The following is a 21112-nucleotide window of genomic DNA, read 5'->3' as shown; positions in this document are numbered from 1 at the left end:
GCAGAGCAACTTTCACTGGTGGCAACATGAGACTTCAAAAAAGGCCGAGGAGAACAAACATAAACAGGGTTGCAATCAGAGTAGGGGGATGATAAGGCAGTTTCTGGTACAGAGCCTCCTGGGATACCAGCTGGAGGACTGGTGGTGAAAAGGGAGGGGAGAATAACCTGAACATCCGTTAGACACACTTTGGGTGGTTCTGCAGACAAGTTACACTGTGTGGCTTATTTACAAGGTAGGTTACTATGTCACACAAACTTGTTGACTCCTTGAGAGAGACAGCAACTAAGAATTTGCTTTAGCTCAAAAAGTAATAGGATTGTTGTACTCATAACATTGGTAGTCTCCAAGCAGGACATAAGAGGAATAGCTCATTTGTTGGGAAAAATCTCTCCACCTTTACTTACAGTATGAACTGATACCAGGCAGGTAAATAATCCACCCACAGTAGTCTTTGCCAAATGCATGAGGAGAAACAGTGTCCGTAGCTGCTAAACCATTTTCAGCTCTCTCCCTGCTACCTTGCACAAGAACATACTAACCCCCCCAGCCCAGGGCAATGAAGTCCACTGAAACCCTTTTTTGAAGTTTGCTCTTAAAGGGGTAATGTAGGCAGAGGGAGAGGTCTCTTCTCTCAACAGCTTCAGACAAGAGTCCAGAGGAGTGGTAGCTGGGCTTTCCCATATAAGAAGCCTTTCTTCCTTTGTATCCTACCTCACTAGCCTTTTGTTTGGGTCTCTGTCCACTTGCCATTTCTTCTCTGCCTCCCCCTCACCTATCTGCTTTATCTAGTGCCTGTCTACTTTTCCTCCTATCTTCCTTCTCCCTCTTCCACACAAGCCTTAAGTGTGTGTTGGCTGGTGCTGTTATTTACATTGTTGCTGTTTGCAGCTGCCCCAGCACAGATAGTCTCAATGAGCTCCATGATAGGGAGGGCTCAGGTTGCCTTGATGATACAGTGTGGGGTCTGACAGTGCCCAGGTAAGAGTAAGCAAGCCCAGCCAGTTCCGCACAAACAAGCACACAAAATCTCCTCTGCACATACAGAACCTCCATCCTACAACTTTCAATATCTTTGAGTACCTATATTGACATTTCTATAGCAGTCTCTAATTCTACCATCTTTCTCTTGTCTTAGACCCTTTATTTTGCAGCAGAACTGCAGGACGTAGAAAATGTTTTTATAAGCAGGGCATCATTATTGTGGATGCCACACCAATTTCTTTAAAAGGAAATAAAAAGAGAATAGTAAAAAAGTCTAACATACTTTTAATGTTCTATGTCATTGATACTTGAAATATATTTGCTATAGGTTTTTCAAGTTCTTGGTATACTTTGTATTGTGTTACATAATCATGACATCAGTAGCTTGTGGTGTCCTTCACCAGCTTTGGCTGGTGTAATTCATTCCCAGAGCAAGGTGACTTCACCACAGTTACCTGTGCCATCATAGCATCCTGACTACAAGATTACTTAATGTGTTGTGTATTGGATTTCCCTTGGAGAACATTGGAAAAATCAACTGATTCAGAATGCAGTGGCTATACTGTTGACTGGGACCTACCACTGTGAACACATTCTGTTCTTCACTTTTCTTCATTAGCTCCCAGATACTCCAAGCTCTATTTAAGATGCCTTTAGTACTTTTTAAGTGCTCAGTGGGCTTGGGCCGTGGTATTTGAAGAACCACCATCCTTGGCCTGAACCTACCCATCAGTTACCATCTTTAGAGGCTTCAGAGATTAGGCAAGTTGTTGCTGAGGACAGAGTCTTCTGCGGTGACAGACACTTTACCAATGGCATGTTGGCTGGCGCTTTTAGCACCAGGTGGAAGTCTGTCCTGTTCTCTTGGCTATTTGATGTTTGATTCTTCCACACCCAGTACTTTAACTAAGTATCTAATATATTTTGTCACATAATTGGTTCTTATACAAATATACTTGATTTTGTAAGCCATTATGTTAGTCAAGAGGAGGAGGGATATTTAATTCAACTGACAATTTTTAATAGTTGTTAATTTCTACACAGCTGAGAAACTAGGAAAGTAGTTTCACACTAAGAACTGGACAAATACCGAACTGTTTGTCTCAAGTAACTCATGCTTAATTTCAAAGAAGAGTCAATTATATAAAATGTAAAGGGAGATCACAATTTATGTAAAAATAATTAACAGCACAATACTCTGGCTGCTAAATGGAGTCTGGGATTATTTTAAGTCCCAGCTCTTATCTCAGAAACTTGCTGTGAGTTGGCACCTGGAGCTCCAAACTCAGAGCACATTCCACCCACCTACACTGGCTCAGTGGTTGCAAGAACAACCTCAGAGATAGACTTTTTGGAGTGGGGTTACTGTGTATGCAGTATCCTGGCAGTGCCTCAGTCTCTTCTCACACTCTTGAGGCACACACTTTAAGGCTGCCTCAGTGGTTTGCATGGTGCAAGGAACATGGAGGCACCCTTCACCTCTCTGCTTCTTCCACCCTACACAGGATGCCTATAATCCTCGAAGTTTGGAGGATCATGGGCCTATGTTTTGGATTGTGCCCTAAAAGAATTAACTATAATACCAATCAAGTATTGTATTCCTTCTAAAATTTCTTACCCATTCAGTTAAGTTTTGAGGTATTCAGCAGTTTATACGAAAGGAAAACGAAGGAACGAAAAAGAAAAAAATCTATTCCAAGTAAGAGAGATAGGTTCATATGGGCTCAGATGAAAGTTGGGGAATATGGATTCCATTAAAATGTCCCGGAAAAATTAAAGAACAGATTTAAAATACCGATGTTTGAGCCTCACAAAATGAATAATTTTCTTTTGAAAAATCCAGAAATGCAGTCTATATACCAAACATCATCATCTAGTGGTGGCTTGCATGGTGGAAATGTGGAAATAGCCTCGTACTTGTGCACCCTCCCTACAATGCTCACAACCTGTCATGAGAACCCAAGCTGCTGCATTTAGGCACTGACATGTTTAAATTCTGCTTCTCAGTATAAATCAGATATGTAGTGCAGGATGATCCAACACTTCGACTCTGTTAGCACACTTTTTAGCATAGGTACTGGTTCCATGTGATAATGACCAAACAATATTTTTTTAAATATTTCTATTTTTTTCTTGCAGGCTGATGTTCGACCTCAAACAGATGGGTGCAATGGCCTGAGATATAATTTGACTTCAGATATCATTGAATCTATATTTAGGACTTATCCAGCAGGTAAATAACCAATGATACTGAATTTTATATTTGCATTTGTAGCATCTCTGCTATCTTTCGAGTTTGCTTTGCACTTTCCAAATTCATTTGGAGGCATTTCCTCTTCAATTAGACCTTTGAATCTTTGCATGTTGGTATATTTGGTCACACTTCTAGTACTGTAGCTATGGGTTAATCCAGATTTTGTGATCTGCAGATGAAAACGTTCTTTGTGCCTATGCAAGATGGTTTATCTATCAGGAGGGGAGCAACCTTTGCTGATTCCTTCCTTCTGCTGCCATCACTTGCACCCTTCAGAAGAGTGCTTTAGGAGCCCCACCCCCACCCCCCCAATATCTGGAGGAGATTTTCAACCAACACACATGGCTGCAACAGAAGGAAATTTGCAAAAGTGACCTTCCACTTTCCTCCGTTGAGTGTCCTCTAAGTTGAATAAATCAAGATTCAATGATGTACTTAACAGTTATATTTCTTATGAAGTTGTTGCTTGTGATTATTAATTCAAGATTATCAAGTGTGAGTACTGGGCAACTGTGCTTGAATTGTTTTATAAGTGAAATACACGCTCCTAAACTGAAGGTTGGAAACTGTCTTAGTGTCTAAAGTTTATTGTGTCTCTCCATGTCATAATCTCACTTCTAAAAGAGAAGAGAGATAAATCAGTGGAGCACAAAAAAGTTCTTTGTGTGCTTTGATCTCTTCTACCTCTTGTATTCCAGCTTGGTTGTAATTTGGAAAGGCAAAGGAATAATTAGTGGTGGTGTGGTACTTAGGGATAATTCCAGTTGAGAAATGGGTCTCTAGAGGAAGTAAGGGAATGAAGATAGAAAGAGGACTTCCCCTGCTCTTCTTCACTCATACTCTTCTCTTCCTTAAACCCCACCAGTTAGTTAAGAAGACTTGGCCTCAGATGACTTCCTTGAGAGGACAAAAAGGAAAGAGGTTTAGCATTCCAATTCTATTAAAAGGGACCTCTGTAAAGGGTTGTTTCCCATCCTAACTATTAGTATCACTAGAGTATTAGAGGCTCTTCTACTGTTAACTTGGCATTAGGTGCAGCAGAAAGGAGTCCGGGATTCCCCTTTCCCTTGACCAACTGGGCAAATTCCCTCCCAGAAATTCCCCGGTCCCTCAATTCCCAGACCAGATGGTGGATTCAGCACAGGACAGCCCAAGTGTGGAGAACAAACAAGTTTATTAAAAGGGTAAAACATAGGGGTGGAGGATGCTAAAACATTACAGCTAAAAGAATAAAACAGGGGAAGGGTGAAAGAAGGAGGGAAGCTGAAGAGCAGCAATTGTACAAGTTACACGTTGCTGCCCACCAAATACCTCCCAGTCCTGGGAGCTTGTTGAACCAGTTGGACCCAAAATAACAAAGCTAACCCTCTTCTGAGCTATACACAGAAACTCTACCTTTGACAGAGTCACAATATGCAAGGTGTCACAGCATTCTTTGACACAGAGGATAGGTCGCAGATAGGAACAAAAGTGTCACTGTACTCTGTCCTTTATCCCTCGCTACCACTGGTCAGGTGACCAGGGAGAGATGGCCCATTTCCCAATCCTTGGAGCCAATTATTTACTTCAGGTGTCAGTTGTTAACAAGCCATTTCCACTATCTAACATTGTTGAGGCCATAATTTCTGATAACACCCAAAATTTATCACAAAAGGAGGAGGGTGACTCCCAAGACCTTGGGCTCCGGAATCCTGCTGAGTTGGCACTAGAATTTATAACATAGTCTCTGTTTTGAAGTTTGGTTCCAGTTCCTGTTTATTTAAAGGCATGTACTTTAAAGTATGTGTCTCACTTGCCAAGTATCCATGGAGCTCTCAGAATCATTAATCTTATATAAATAGCTATAAATCAAGGGCAGAATTAATTTAAATTGCACACTCGAACACATCATATCAGAATTCATTGTTCCCAAGTAATAGATGTGGTCCACTAGTTGTTCTCTGGAACCTTGCAATTGCATCACCCGGTTAGTAGTATTAAATGGCAAATACAGGATGGTGCAAAGAGTTAATCTAGAATGAGGGTTTTTTTGGTTAGAGATAAGACAATTTCTGAGCTAAATTTCTGTTAGTGCGTCCTGCTAGCTGTTGAATGAATATTATACTCTTTGCACTGCTGGTCTAACCATTAGACTCCCTGAGCCAGCTGACGGTATACAGCAGCAGTCCAGTTCCTAGTCTTCTCAACTGTTCGTACTTTTCCGAATCATGATGGTTAATATATTCTTGGCCTGACCTGGCTGGTGTTAACTAGGTGCCTCTCCCAGTAGAGAAGGCAGCAGTGGGAAAGGTCCTTGACAAACTGAGCAAGTGGAGGCAACCCAGGGCATATGGTCCAACAGGCATTGCTCATAGGAGTTCGTGTGCTGCCATGTCAAAGTTTGAGATGGTAGCAAGCAGGTATCAGACAAAGCTGTAAGCAGTGTCAGACAACAGAATTCTTTGTCACATAGCCTGCCCTACCCTCCTTAAGTCTGTCTGCCCTTGGTTGGCAGTAGAGGATGCTGTCCATGTTTTGACATGTTGTACACTTTGTACTCATTATATGCAAATCTGATATGCAGATTAGTGTAAGAGCATTTTAAATAATGAATTTGAAATGGCCCTATAGTTTCTAAGTTTTTATAACTGTTGTGTTTCCAGTGAAACTGAAATATGCAGAAAATGTTCCTCACAATATGACGGAGAAAGAGTTCTGGACGCGATTTTTCCAGTCTCACTATTTCCATAGGGACCGGCTGAATGCAGGATCAAAAGACCTTTTTGCAGAATGTGCCAAAATGGATGAAAAGGGTATGTCATTATTTTGTTTTCTCTGGGTAATCATGCATTGTGTTTTCTAGACTTATTTGTGAGCTTCAAACAACATAAAGAGGAGCTGCTGTTGAAACTTCTAAAATATTTATTGGGAACAGTATGCAGCTCTCCATTTCTTTTGCCTTAGTGCTTGAATTTAGACATTGCGGGTAGATCCCAGAGGCAATGAAATTAATGTAGATAGTAGCACCTTCTGAGCCCAGTTGCAGAGACGAACCATTGTGACTTACTGTGATTCACAAGCACAGGTAGACACAATGGTCTGTTCCAGCATTTCTCCCTACCACAGTTGCTTCTTTGTTGTCTAAACTTGGACAATACAGCCACTCCAGAACAAGAGAACTGCCTAGCAACAGTGACGGTCGCTGCTCTTGCCAAGCAGCTAGCCTGAGAACGTGGCTGTCAGCTGCCCCAGTTTGATGCAGCTGTCAAGATAGGTCCTGGCTCCTCCTACCTCTATCCCCAAAGGTCTTAGAGGCAGAACCTGGGCATTTTCAGCTCCCCTGCACTTTCTTTGCTGCACTTCAGGATGTGAGCCCTGTTTGGGCACCAAAGACTGCTTGATAGCTGTGGCAGGCTGAAGTTGGCTGATGTTTGTCAAAGAGAGAAACCTCATTCCTCTCTACAATATCCCACAGTATACAGCCTGGAGAAATGAGAGGGAAGACAGCAAACCATGATGAGCCCAATTGTCTGGCAGGCTCATTGTGGCTGCTTGCTACTTCAGATGAACTCACTGTGATAATTTACTGTGATTGGTTTCCATGATGTGTGAATCCACCCCTTGTGGTCATGGTGAGGTATCGAGGCTTATTGCAGCCTCATTACTGACCCAGTACCTTTATAATTCGTTATGGAAGTGGTCATGCATAGAGACTTAAACATCACTGTTTGGTATTGTGCAGGTTTAATTACTGCTCTGCCCTACTTACCAAGCTTATGATTTTACTGAGAGTTCAAAGGGCCTGTCTCAATATGGTATACAGACTTGCAAATGCAAGCTTTAGATTTTTTTCTTCTCCTCCTAGGTTTAAGAACAATAGTGTCTCAAGGAGTGAAAAATCCTTTATTAGATTTAACAGCTTTGGAAGATAAATCCTTAGATGAAGTAAGTACAGGAGATTTAAAATTATAAATGTATAATTGCATAATATATGAATTAGGCATTAGTTCTACTGGTCTGGCACTCTAGTGCCAAGTATATGAGGAGGTACATAGTCCTCGTGACCACGAAAATCTGTAAAAACTGTGAATCCCGGTAGAGTGTGCACTGCTGGTGGATATCTAGCTGATTTTGGGTCAAGATTCCTAGTGCTACATCTTGCAAAGAATGCTAGAGTAAGTGGGTATTTGCCTGATCCTGCAAGGCCCAAGTACTTAAGCAAGTGCCCCTATTTAGACTACGTAAGAGGTCAGTAAACTGCTAAGAGGTTGAATGTATTGGTAGCCTAAAGTAATATCTAGTGTGCTTCTAAAACACAGTCATGAGAGAAATTGCCTATCAGCAATATATTGCATGAGCTTTTGTATTCGGAAAGGGCTTGTTTTTCATATTTCCCTTTGACTCAATTGAAAATTGGGGTGGTTTTCTTGACTGCAACCAATTTCCTGATTACTTGAAAGTAATGAATCATGATTTGGACACTAAAAGCATAATAACTCCCTCAGAAAACCAGGCTTAATTATGTACACTTGAAGAAGGGATGAGTAATTAAAAGTTTGGGATCTGATTTCCTTAAAAGTCATCCTATACATCATTCTTCCCAACCTCACACCCTCCTGATGTGTTGGCTGCGGTTCCTATAATACACAGGTAGTGTGCCATTTCCCTGCTGGCTAGGAATGAGGGAAGTTGTAGCTTGACAGTTCAGGAAAGCATGAGGTCAGAATACTGTAAAGTATTGCGCCTGAGAGGAACTACTGTTGAAAATTCAATTGTTTATTGGGAACAGTGTATAGCTGTCAATTTGTCTTGCCTTGTATGGCAGAGTTTTGACATAGGGAGTGGGTTCCAGAGGCATTTAACCATTCAGTTACATTGCATTGCTTAGCTGAAATATCTCTGCTTTGATGGCTTCAGTCAAGCACAAAACAATGAGTCTCTGTAAGCGACCTAAGTGCATTTGTCACAGCCCCTGCTCTAGACCCCATCATAAAGTCAGTAGACCAGTAATTCTTGCTTACATTTTTTTTTCTCTCATCAACCATGACATAGAATACTCAGACATTTCATATTTGCTTCCTTTTCAGGGTTATGGTATTTCTTTGGCACCTTCCACTTCCAACTCTGCAAAATCAATAAAGGAGAGTAGCAATGCTGCCATTATAAAACGCTTTAACCATCACAGTGCCATGGTTCTTGCAGCTGGCCTCAGGAAACAGTAAGTTTCAGCACAGAACTAGACATGAGAATTCTAGGGCTGTAAGGAAAACCTTCCTGATCATTTAATAAGCTGCAAGGTTGTTCTGATTCTGCAAGGACAGAAGCCCTATTGCACAACATTAAATGTTGCTCATGGTTTATTACATCTAAATGGAGATACAGTCACTATGGCAGGACACAAACCACCTGCTAAACTTCATCACTAGGATACATAATTCTGTTTAAGCTTAACAGGATTTCACAGTGTTTCTATTCTGATAAGCAGTGGTGGATTTCAGCAATTTTTTTTTCCAATTCTGCAAATGCCCATATTTTTTGCACACATGAAACATATAGATGCATTTTAGGTCACATGATTTGCGCAAATGGGATGGCCTTTAAATTTGCCAGACTATTCTGTGCTTGTCAAAGAACTTGTCAGCTCCATCCTCTGCTTCAGTGCTCCCACTCCACCTTTGCTGGGGAAGTACCTGCCCACCAACCCACCCACTCACACCAGTCCATGCGCATATAAGAGTTCTGTCTGTGTGTGCACAGGGATCAGGGGCTTTAATTCTAATCTGAACTCTAATCAAACTTGTGCTGAATGGTTAACAAGAAATTAATACAATGTTGAACTCACGGTTTTCAGAGAAGCACAAAATGATCACTACAGTGAGACCAGCAGTATGGATGGAAATTCCAGGGATTCTGATTTCTTTCAGCCGCCAGTAAAAAAGGTAAAGCTGCCTGTGTATCTTCTAAATGAACAGCATGCAGATTCTGTCCCTTCCTGCAGAATGTAACTGCTACATCCTTATCAAAGCTCTGACTACATCTATCTTCTAGGTAAAGCTGCAAGAGTCCATTGAATATGAAGATTTGGAAAACAACAACAGCATTAAAACTATTGCACTAAACTTAAAGAAATCAGATAGGTATGTTCTGTAGCAAAAATACCATGCTTTGGTTCTTTTATAATAACAGTGAAAACGTTGTTGCTTGAAAAGAGCATTTTTCCCTGCTGGCTTTTTCTGTTCATTTCAGGAAAAAAAATTCTTTTAACTGAAGTATACTGAAGAGTACAGGGCATTCAATTATGTATTGTATGGCAAAAAGTAAAGTTCCTGCCTTCATGCTTAAAACTTACCAGATGCACAGTGGAGAAATAGAGAAAATGAAAAGCTAGAACATCTTTGAGTTGGATCCAGAGGTGCCTTTCTGAATAGTGAAACTTTTTTCCTCTTTTGGAAGGATTGTTTACATTGTCACCAGACATTTTCCCTATGAGGGAAATGAAGCTAAATTCAAATATATTTTTGTTGTTCAAGAGCTGGAATGAGCAAATGCGTAACAACTGCTGGGAGAAGTGTTGTATAACAGTTCAAAATTGTATGTTCTCATCTACAAGAATATGTGGAATAGCACTAGCAACTATTTTTCTTCCACTTAAAAGTCTTTGAACGCAACTCTATTTCTCACTTTCCAAGTTAACTGAAGAAATTTTAAGTTATTGTAATTTTTTCATTGGCCCATGCAATGCTTTATCACTTTTGTTTGTCTGTTAGCATCTTCAGAATGCTAATTTCTCTGGCTGAAATCCTCACAGCTGTGTGAATATAGATTCAAGTACACTGTTTAAAGCAAAAGCCTCCCAGAGCAGCTTACAGATGAATTAATACAGTCCCCTCTGCTGGGTTTACTGTATAAAAGACACAAGACAAAAGGAAAAGGAGATGACTCAGATTAACATACTCTTGAAGTTACTGACCATCTGAAATAGAAACACTTAATCTTGCCTGATGGAGTGATTACAACTGGATGACAGATGAGGAAGAGGCAGAAGGAGCCAGTCTGTCAGGACCATCCTGCTTCCCTTCTCTTCCTCTGCCAAATTCCATTTGCGACCATTTTTTTATCAGCAGTCTTTCATGTTTGCTGGATGCTGCTCCAAGGTGCTGCTGACACACAAGAAGAGCTTGTGGGAAGTGTCACAAGAGACTGTACTGCCTAATATAGCACAGTGCTGTTTTAAGTCCTTTGAATAGATTTTTATCTATTCAAGTGTAAATTTGAATTCTGGGTGTACATACTTTGGACCTGAACCTATATAGAAGTCTGTTTTACAGTCACAGTGGGACCCAATGCTGGCTCAGCAGGAAACTAGCACCACAACTTGAATTGAGGCAAAGTAGTCATTTCCAAAACAGGGTAGGTTAGCCGAATGAACAGAAAAGATCTCCACTGATCTGTCCGGCAACAAGCAGTTCAGCTCAAGGACGTACTAGCTTTCTGGTCTATTGGTGGGTCTCACCACAGCAGCACTGAATAACTGTCTCAGAGTTTAATATTAAATGGCACAAGCACACCTTTTTCAAATGAGTTCAAATTCCAAGCAGCTCTGAGGGATTTTCCAACTGGCATGGGAGGCATTCCTGTTGACACTCAGGTCATTCTGTGGAATACAGAAATGGCCTGAGCAATTGACACGATCGCCCCCAAGTGCCCTCTTCCCTCCTGCAGAGCCCAAATGACTCCTTGGTATATGCCAGAGCTGAGGACAGTGAAGCGAGAGGGAAGACAGCTAGAGCACAGATGGTGGAGAACTCGAAACAAATCCAGCCAAACGTGGCGTAGTACTCATTATCAAGCCTATTCCGTGGCGGTGAAGGCAGCAAGGAAACATTCTTTTGCTGCCAGCATCGTGTCCTCATTGTGTTGCCCAGCAGAGCTATTCTGTGTGGTTCAGGGCTTGTTGCACTCTAGCCCTGAAGGATATTTGATTGAACCCTCAGATGCATGCCGTGAGGAATTTTCATGACACTTTGAGGATAAAATCGCTTGAAGTCGTAGCAACATGGACTCCACATTTATTCCAGTTCCATCAGCAGAGGTTTCCAGTGTGCCGTCTTGTTCCATTCTACTGGATGAGTTTCAGCTTTTGCAGCCTGATGATGTGGACAGAGTGCTTGGATCTGACCTGCTCGCTTGATCCTTGCCCTTCCTGGTTGGTAGGAAAATCTGTAGAGAGCATTTGAGTCTGGGTCCAGGAGGCTGTTAATGCCTCTTTTAGAGAGGGAGTGGTGCCTTCCACTTTAAAAACAGAGATTATTGCACCACTCCTTAAGAAACCTACCCTGGATCCAGTCAATGTGACCAATTGCTGACTTCCCCTTTTTGGACAAGGTGATTGAGCAGGTTGTGACCAGGCAGTTCCAGGCTCTCCTGGAGGAACTGATTATCTAGACCAGTGGTGGCGAACCTATGGCACGTGTGCTGCAGCGGGCACGCAGAGCCTTCTCTGTCGGCACGCGAGCCAAGTCGCCCCAGCATTGCCCCAGCAGCCGAGCATCAGATAACAGCGCACACAGGGTCCATGCGCATGCTCGGAAAGGAGTAGCAGCGCTAGGCAATGAGGTCACAAGCTGCAATTCATTAGCTGCAACTTGTCCAAGCTTTCGCATGGCCAGTCAGTGCGCTGCCAAGGATTTTTTTTTTTCTTGGACTGGCTGTGAGGGTTTTTTTTCTGAATTAAAACCTCAGTATTCAGGTTTTATTGCAGTGTTGGCACTTTGCGATAAATAAGTGGGTTTTGGGTTGCAGCATGGGCACTCGGTTTCTAAGTTTGGCATCACTGATCTAGACCCATTTCATTTGTGCTTTAGACTTGGTTTTGGAATGGAAACTGCCTTGGTCTCCCTGTGGGATGACCTATGCTGGGAGAAAGGTTGGGGGAGCGCAACCATGTTGAGTCTCCTGAACCTCTCAGTGGTTTTCAATGTCATCAACCATGGTGTCCTTCTGGAGAGGTTGGCTAAGCTGGGAGTTGGGCATTACTTTGCAGTGGTTCTGCTCCTACCTGGCTGACTATCTGCAAATGGACGCGATGGCCTTCATGGCCCCTTCCAACTCTATGATTCTGTGATCTGCATGAAACTGCTGGGGGAGGTCATCATTTCCATCATCCCCAGGTGAGACAGTGACTGTTCAGAACTCAGTAATGGGCTGGATGTAAGCCAGTGAGATGCAGCTCATTCCAGATAAGATGGAGATACTTTTGGTGGGGAGTCTGTCTGTTCAACTGGGGAGTTTTCAACTTATTCTGGGTGGGGTAATGTTCTGCCTAAAAGATAAGATTCGTAGCCTTGGAGTACTCTTGGATTTCAAGTTGTCAGTTGTTGGCATGGTTTGCAGGAGCACTTTTTCTCAGCTCTGGCTGATTTATCAGCCGTGTCCCTACTTAGATGAGCGGAGCCTTGCCACAGTTATCCTTGTACTAGTAACCTCCCACTTTTTACTGTAATGCACTTTCTCTGAGGCTGCCTTTGTAAATGTTCCGGACCTTGCAACTTGTCCAAAATGGGCCAGCATGCCTGCAGATTAGGACCAACGTTCACGAGCATATCATGCCGGTCCTACACAGGTTACACTGGCTGCTGGTTGCCGTCTGAGCCCAATTCAAAGAGCTCATGATAACATTCAGGTTTGGGTTATTGGAGGCAGCACCTTACTTCATATGTACCAGCCTGTTCACTGTGGTCCTCCCCCTAATGAAGTAAGGGGGGAGTTTTCAAGGAGAAAGGCTTTTTCCAGCACAGCACCCCAACTTTGCAATTGAATTCCACTCAAGGTCCAGTTGGCACCTACTCTTTTGACTTTTAGGCATCACCTAAAGGCTTCTTTGTTTAACAGTATTTTAATACTGAATTTTTATGTATTATTTTTTATGCTGATGCCAACAGGACATGATCTTAAATGAGAGATTTATTTATTTTAATGTTTTATGTTCTATTCTTGGGTGTGGGTATGTGTGTGTGTGTAAATAATTGAGCATTTCATTCTACTTTTTCTCTGTTTTGATTTTACCTAATTCTCATGATGATGATGATGATGATTGGTCATTGTAATTTAATGTTATATTGTGCTTGTATTGTTTTATGTTGTTGGAGTTTAACATGTTATAAGCCACCTAGAAAGCCTATGATTTGGTGGGGCAGCATAAAAAATTGAATAAACAAATATATGATTACAATGAAATATATATAAATGCCTAACTTCTAATAGATTTCATTGATGTCTTGCAATAGAGGGGATTATTTTTGTTTGTGGTGCCAAAAAACCAATATGCAGCTTTTATAACAAAACAAAAAAGTGTCCTCACCACAGGAGATGGTGCCTAAAGGCATTTTTAATCACTGAGAATTAATTTCTTGTTCCTAGAAAGTTAATGATAAACTTTTCTGTGATCGACAGGTATTATCATGGTCCAACACCAATTCAGTCACAGCAATATGCAACTAGCCATGATATTATTAATTCTTTGTATAGTATTAGAGAAGAAATGGAAGTCTACGTACCCAAACTAACTCAGGTAAAATAAATGTGTTTGTTTTGTTAAAAAAATAATCCAACCTGGAGTCTGAGCATTCATGTACTTTGAGGATTTAATGCCACTGAAGCTGTTCAGCTGTTGGATATTCTTGTGGAAGGCATTTTATATTCCTTCTCCTTTACATATTGTGAAATAGTTCCAGAATTATTTTTTTAACAAGCATAATATATTAAGCTAGGAAGTGAACTTAAAAAAATAGATTTCATGATTTGCATAATCTCAGCAGATATAGTTTAAGCCACTTTAGTCTTGAAAATTGTAACAGCCACATGCGTAACCCCAGCTTTATTTATCTTTTGTGCAAACAGTGTGCTTTGCACTGTATGCAACACAATTGAGCAGATCTCTGCACCACGAAGATTATAATGGAAATTTTAATATAGAGCAACAAGAGGAACAGCAGAGGAGGCAGAAATGGCTAGAAGAATGTGCATTTGCCAGTTTTGTGTATTTGGGCTTATATGGAAACAAACTAGTTCACACTATTGGGTTTTCTAGCTTGTGATTGCGTATGGTACCTGATAGAGACTCTCTACAGTTTCAGACAGTCTTTCTTAACCCCACCTGGAAATGCCAGTGTTTGCATGGAGGATAGTTAATGTGAACCAAGCCTTCCACTGTAAACCCAAAAACAACAAGAAAGATTGCTCCCAGGACAAACTCACTTCTCTTTAAAGAGAATCCTCAGAAAGTGCATGTATAACTTTATCAAAGCCTTTACAGCAGGGGTCTCAAACTCAGGGCCCGCGGGCCAATTGCCGGGATGGGCGGGGCCCGGGGGAGGGGCCCTGCGGCCTTCAAAGCGCCGGCGGCGCCCGGGCCGGCCATGGGATGAGCGGCCCACCCCCACTGCGGTGGTGGAATACTTGATGCGGTCCAGCCTCACCCAGACTCTGCTTCCAGCGGCCCCCAGGTAAGTTGAGTTTGAGACCCCTGCTTTACAGTATGAGTGATATTGTTAGGTTCAGTCAGTTCCAGAGGTTAGGAGGGGATATATGGGGAAGGTGGTCTCATAGGTATATTGGAACCAGACTAATTTGATACATGGCCACACATCATAATGAGCTGCTTCATTTAGGATGTCACGGCTGAATTATAAACGTCATAGTGCTTTGCCAGTCCTTCCTTTGCTTTTTGTGCACCTGGCCCCCATGATACTGTTCTCTTCTCCCTTCTTCTCCCACCTTCAGAGGCTTAGCATGCAGGCAGTGAAAATTCAAATACACTGTGCTTAAGCATACTAATTTCTGGTGGTTTGGGGACTTAACTCCTTGCTTGCTTGTCCTATTTCTTATTAGGCTGATTTCTGATTTAGCTTTTCATTTCATTTGGTTAGATTTGAATTGTTTTAGAAGTGTCTTACATTTATATTGATATTATTATAAAATGCCCTGAGAATATTTATAGCTGTAAGGCCTCTATAAATATGATATATTTACTTGGGAGTATATCTGGAGTTGTCAGTATAATATATCACTAAAGTAAAATTTGTTCCGTATAGCAAAAATAGTGTGGCATATAGTGATTATGCCTGTTTATATAAGCCCTGACAGTGTAAATTGCGCCTTTGTTTGTGCAGTTAAAGTGACTGAAAATGTCTTGTGCCTTTCAAGGTTCTCTCAAGCGGTGCTGCAAGTAGTACTATCACAGCCCTGTCACCTGGAGGAGCACTTATGCAGGGTGGAACACAGCAAGCCATAAATCGTAAGTGCATGGTGCCTTTCTTGCTTCTGCATTAGCAAATATCCAGAATAGTCTCATGTGGCCATGTGGGCATTGTAGGCGAGTTCTTATTAGTATGCATGGCTAGTGAACAGAATTGATAGGTATGACTAGTGGTGCAGTCCAAGGTTTGACAGAGTACTTGTTCTGATTGGTTCACTTAGGACATTCCAATAGTTTGCTGACAAACCTTTTCTGCTCTATAGCACTCAGAGTACTTACAAATTGCTGCGTGTGTTTATGGTGTACTGCTCCATGTAACTGTGCTACTTCAGGTTATGCATCAGGTGTTAATGCAACACTCAAGAACTATTAGGCATCATGGAAGAAGATTGGGACACAACAGAACGAATAAATATAATGATCCAGTTTCCAGATCACAGTGGGGAAAATAAGCCTCAGAGGCTTATTTCCTCTCTACAGTCATGAGAACCAAGCTATTGATTTGAGGGAAGTGGGGGGAATGGCTTTGTACTTGTAAGGGATCCTCTTGCATTGCAGCTGATTTCTGAGTGGACAGATTCCATTATAAATGGAACTTATCCCCGTTTCTTTCAAACGACAGAGATGGTGCCAAATGATGTTCAGTCTGAACTGAAGCACTTGTATGTGGCAGTTGGAGAGCTGTTACGACACTTCTGGTCCTGCTTTCCTGTTAACACACCATTCCTAGAAGAGAAGGTAGGAAGGTTATGCTATAAGGCTTTGCTTATCACCACTTTACGAACACTGCAGCATTCTATTCTGTAGCAAAGTACGCCTCAGCTTCATGTGCTGGGACCTGTTGATTAATAATGAAAATTCTCCCTAGAATGAATAGTGTGTCACATAAAAACATCTATTACTGGGGGACACAATGAAAACTTTTATGTATAGCCATCTGTAGAATTGACAAAAGGACTCCTGATATAGCACCTAACTATTCAAAGCAAACATATTTTTAGATAGCTTCCAAAAATGTGGTATTGTCTACTTAGATTTTCAAGGGAACTTTGAAAATTAAGAGGTACAAGTAAAATGCTATAGAAATTATTTCAATATATGAAGGTATTATATATAAGTACATTGCATATTAAGCAGACACATTTTAATTTTTATACAAGTTTAAAGAATAACTTTTAAAAACTTGTAGCATGCTGAGCAAGAGTGTAGTATGCTTTCCCATTCAAGAAGAACATGTAGTGATATTTACAGTAAATAAATTTGCATTATTAGAAATGTGAAAGAACTAAGTTCTTAAAGCAAAAGAGTTTCATTTAACATTTTATTTTCTCTCGTTCTCTTAGGTTGTGAAAATGAGGAGTAGTTTGGAAAAATTTCAAGTTACAAAACTCTGTCCATTCCAAGATAAAATTCGAAGACAGTATTTAAGCACAAATGTAAGAAAAGAAAAGCCACTCCATTCTCTTACCCACCTTAAAAATCTAGTATTAAGGGTAGTGTCCTTTATTGTAGGGTACTATTGCAGGAGTGGCCAAAGCGGCTCTTTAGTTTATTTTGCAGCTTGCCACTCACTGCTGTGGGCGCCCACTTGCCACCCCTCCACTGCCCACAGGCGCCTGCGTGCCACCCACGGACACCTGCCTGCAGTTTTCAACCATCTGACATTTACTGTGTGTGGCAATTCTGTTGAGCAAGTCTGGCCACCCCTTTACTGTAGCATACAAATAATCATTGCCCATTGTTAGGAAGATCCAATGACAACGTTAAGGAGCTTCAGAGCTATACAGAACAGGTTTCATTAACTTTACAGATCTGGAGGTTTTTTTATTAACTTTCTTTTCTACAGTAAACAATTAGACCTACAGAAACAATTTCTGGAATGAGCAATCTTATTTTTAAAAAGAGCTGTATCTACCTGATTCTAACACATGATAAAATGGACAGCTCTGTCATCTTGTTGAACTCAATGAGATGTAACTAAAGACCTTGTGGAATCACTATCCTGCCTCTAAACTGTGTCATGATGGTGCTCTCTGCTCTTTCATAACTGAATAAATTCTGGCTTGGATCCAGGTTCTTCTTTCCATGGAGAGTCTGGTTCCATGCATCCAGGAAAGGTTTCTGAATAAGTAGGGCATTTCTGCTGCTAGTATTGAGGGAGAGGGGGCAATCTTCAGCTACTGCTATTTTATGTCCCCTGAAGTATGTTCTGGAAGATTGGGGGATCCTCTGGAACAGGGATGAGAGGTGGTGCTAGGGATTGCAGAACAAGGGGGGAAGTTGATGAAGATCGCCTCTCTTCTCCCCTTCCACTAACAGGAAGGAGCATTCTGAGTAGAACTTTCCCCAGAGAGAAAAACAGCTGGAATCAAGTGTTTGATTCTCCACTGGGGGCTTTCTTCTCTCTATTACACTTTGGTTATTATGGTCCAAGATAAGAATAAAGTTGTTCCCTTCTGTGCAAGTTCTTTAAAATTCTTTTCTAACTTGCTAGCTACATATTACTTGTGTTTACTATCGCTGGGTAATTGTTGGCCAGTAAAAATACCTGGAACACGGGAAATAAACCCACCTAGAAATGATACCTTCATCCTAGCATTCTACACTGTAATGTCACGAGTATCTGGGTCATTTATTTCTTTTTGTAATTAGAAGTAAGGGTGGAATAAAAGTCTTCGATGTTGATCAACTTATTGATAAATTTTATTGTTAGTTGTAACAAGCCTTATATCTCTTTCAGCTGATAAGTCACATAGAAGAGATGCTGCAGACAGCCTACAATAAATTCCACACCTGGCAGTCCCGGCGTATGCTGAAAAAGACGTGAAGACATAGTGATGGCAAAATTTATGAGTGGGAAGAATTTGCAATAGCTGTAGGAACACAACTACTCAGTGTGTAGATCTTACAGACATTGCAGGGAAAGTCAGCATCATGTGGACTGTTGAAAATGATGCTAACTGAACCTGCAGACTTTTTGGAAAGAGGTCAAACTTGAAAACTAGGGCGTTAAAAGGAACCAAACCAGAAGAGCTAAGTGGCAAAAAAAAGTCTATATATAAAAAGACACTGTTTACTGCAGTTACTCAGGAACTGCTTTTGATTTTCGTAAAGAGCTGCTTTCAGAAATAAAACTTTAAAAGGGTGTATTAATAAAATCCAAGATTGTTTGTCTAGTTTTTTAAAGTGTATCACACAGGGTAGAACTTAACATTTCTTTCTTCACTGTATCCTGGCATTTTATTGAATTCTGTTTGTACTTCTAGAAACAAGTTTAACATTTTAAATATAATGGAGGGAGTGTTTTGCCTCAAATTCCCTAAGAGCATAGATGCTCTAAGATGTGTTTTTGCCAGGTTTCCCTACAAATCAACAGCCAATGCACTGAAAAAGTTTGGTGTTCAAAGGAGACACACATGACAGAAAGTGCAAAATTTTATGCAGGATTTTTACTAGCCATTAATTGCATGTTTTCCTTTGAGTGTGTGTGCTACTGCAGGTTTTTTTTTTAAGTATGACATTAGTTTGGAAGCGAAAAATAATTTTTAAAGTAAGCTTAAGCTTACAGAAGTAATAACTTTTTATATCTTTAAAAAAGAACTATCTTTAATGTGCTTTTCTCAGTTCTCTCCTGATGACTGTTAGCGCTATATTTGGCGACTAGATAATCATTGAAGAGTGAATTTACAGTACTTTAGATATATTTGGAATCTGTACCACATTCTGGTCCAAACAGGAGACAATTCACTCTTACCTAAGATGTACCTGCCATGTATTAAATACTTGACTTATTAAAACAAAGTAAACTTGTTTTATATAGTCCATGGAGTCAGACTCCTTATATTTTGTTGTCTTAATGTCTTCCTCATTAACGGTTTTTCCTAGGACCAATCAAATCGCTTAGATAATGTGCAATGAGATGTATTGACATTTCATGAATGATTTATTCCCTCATAAACTATGGCTTTTAGTGGCAGTGGTTGGAATTCAGTGGAAATATAGCAACTGTGTTCATGCCCAGAAAGGATTATTAAGGGAACTGGAATTGTATTACTAATTTAAAGTGTACTGGCATGAAGAATTGCTTCCCATCTTCAGTGTTCATGCGTTCTAGTACTCACCAGTTTGAATCAGAAGAGTTTCTCCTTGTGTAAGAGTGTGTATGTATGTACATGCTTACACAGTGCATTTCATTGATTTGAAATTTTGCAACAATCAGAATATTGAGCAGGCCACTGTATCTATATGAAAATATTATGGAGTAGATGTAAGGCATTATTTTTAAACTTGACGCTGCTTGCCTTTTCAAAGAGGCTGCATGTTGCTGTCTGCTACAGAAAAGGAAAACATGTTGTTTTGATGTTAGACCCAAAAGATTAAGTGATTTGTGAAAAGCTGCAATTAATCATGATAATAAAAACTGATGCTGCTATGGGAATTCCATTTGGCTCTGAAATATGGCTCTGGTAGTATGTGATTACTTGTATCCTTGGGTAAGCTACTCAAGGAAGTGTAATTAATTCTAATGATCTTGTTGGCATTGTACCGGTGATAGATTTGAACTACACATATCTTTGAGCATCACCTCTTCAGCAAAGTTAGTATTTGCCTGCATGTTTAAACTCCTTCAACACATTCTCAGATTAAGAACTCCTTTGGTTAGGCTTGAAGGCTACATTGACATGCACACATTCTAGTTGATCTTGCAGCTGCGGAGGTATAAGAAAAAATACTTTGCACAATTCTTGGAGCAATAATTAGCGGATGTGAATTATAAAGCTGGGTTTAGTTGAAATTATTGTTCGGAAAGGTAACTAGAGGGACGGTCATTTGGTAAAGCATCTCCTTCCTGATATTTTGGATTGTTGTAAATGTACAAGGTTTTGAAGAAAACCATAGTTGTAGAAATATTCCCAAGCAGACCTAAGCACTTTGAATGTCATTTTTAATTATTTGACAAACAAGAACCCTAAGATTTTTCCTATTAGGAGATGGCGATAACAATTTTCATGCACACTTTCTTTAGAGAGCACTTCTCTATCCTTGCCGTCCTACCTACACTGAGTACTTGAGCATGGTCCAAAACTATTGAGTGATGGTAGCTTGGGTTTGTTTTTGGTTAACCCATACAGTCTTTGGAATCTGAAGCAGAATTTGTATTTAATAGAAACTCATAGCTTGTATCACTGGCATTGATGAAAAGCTGTAGAATAAACCTGAATTCTGTAGTCGTCTTGTTAATGCTATAGGGTGTCTATTTTGTGACTTTAACCCAGAGCAAGCACCAAAGCTCAAGAAACAAAATTGTGTTTATACATCTGAATAATTTTTAGAAGTCCATAATAACAAATCACATTTAAATGTATTATTTATTTGTTTGTTTATTAAAACATTTCTATGCTGCCCCTTGCCGAAGCCTCGGGGCGGCTCACAACATCAAATAAAATAAACAATAAATTAAAACAATAACAGTATTAATATATTAGGCTTCTATTGCTGCCCTTCTATTGCTGCCCTGCTAGTATTTGTAATGTTCAGTGTTCTCATTACTACTGCAAACAAAAGCCACAGGAACTTACTAAATATTCATGGCAGGGAGAAACCTTGAACTGCCTCTGAATGTCTGAAATGTTGCCATA

General features: G+C 40.5%; 1 protein-coding gene across 6 annotated transcripts in view; it reads left to right on the top strand.

Moving 5' to 3' along the window:
- GTF2H1 (general transcription factor IIH subunit 1) overlaps positions 1–20714 on the top strand; it is a 34178-nt gene extending 13464 nt beyond the window's left edge. For all 6 annotated transcript variants that reach the window (XM_044426062.1, XM_044426063.1, XM_044426060.1 and 3 more), the window contains 11 exons: positions 3124–3217; positions 5881–6030; positions 7083–7162; positions 8305–8435; positions 9069–9156; positions 9266–9354; positions 13670–13787; positions 15422–15512; positions 16096–16211; positions 16817–16909; positions 18214–20714. In XM_044426062.1, coding sequence (XP_044281997.1) covers positions 3124–3217; positions 5881–6030; positions 7083–7162; positions 8305–8435; positions 9069–9156; positions 9266–9354; positions 13670–13787; positions 15422–15512; positions 16096–16211; positions 16817–16909; positions 18214–18300 — 1137 coding nt within the window. In that variant the 3' untranslated portion in view covers positions 18301–20714. The remainder of the gene's footprint in view (positions 1–3123; positions 3218–5880; positions 6031–7082; positions 7163–8304; positions 8436–9068; positions 9157–9265; positions 9355–13669; positions 13788–15421; positions 15513–16095; positions 16212–16816; positions 16910–18213) is intronic.
- The last annotated feature ends 398 nt before the right edge of the window (positions 20715–21112 follow it).

The sequence above is a fragment of the Varanus komodoensis genome, unplaced genomic scaffold, assembly GCF_004798865.1.
Source record: "Varanus komodoensis strain SLA01 unplaced genomic scaffold, ASM479886v1 scaffold16, whole genome shotgun sequence".
In the NCBI taxonomy this organism is placed as follows: Eukaryota; Metazoa; Chordata; class Lepidosauria; order Squamata; family Varanidae; genus Varanus; species Varanus komodoensis.
This window is presented reverse-complemented; position numbering and strand designations above follow the sequence as displayed.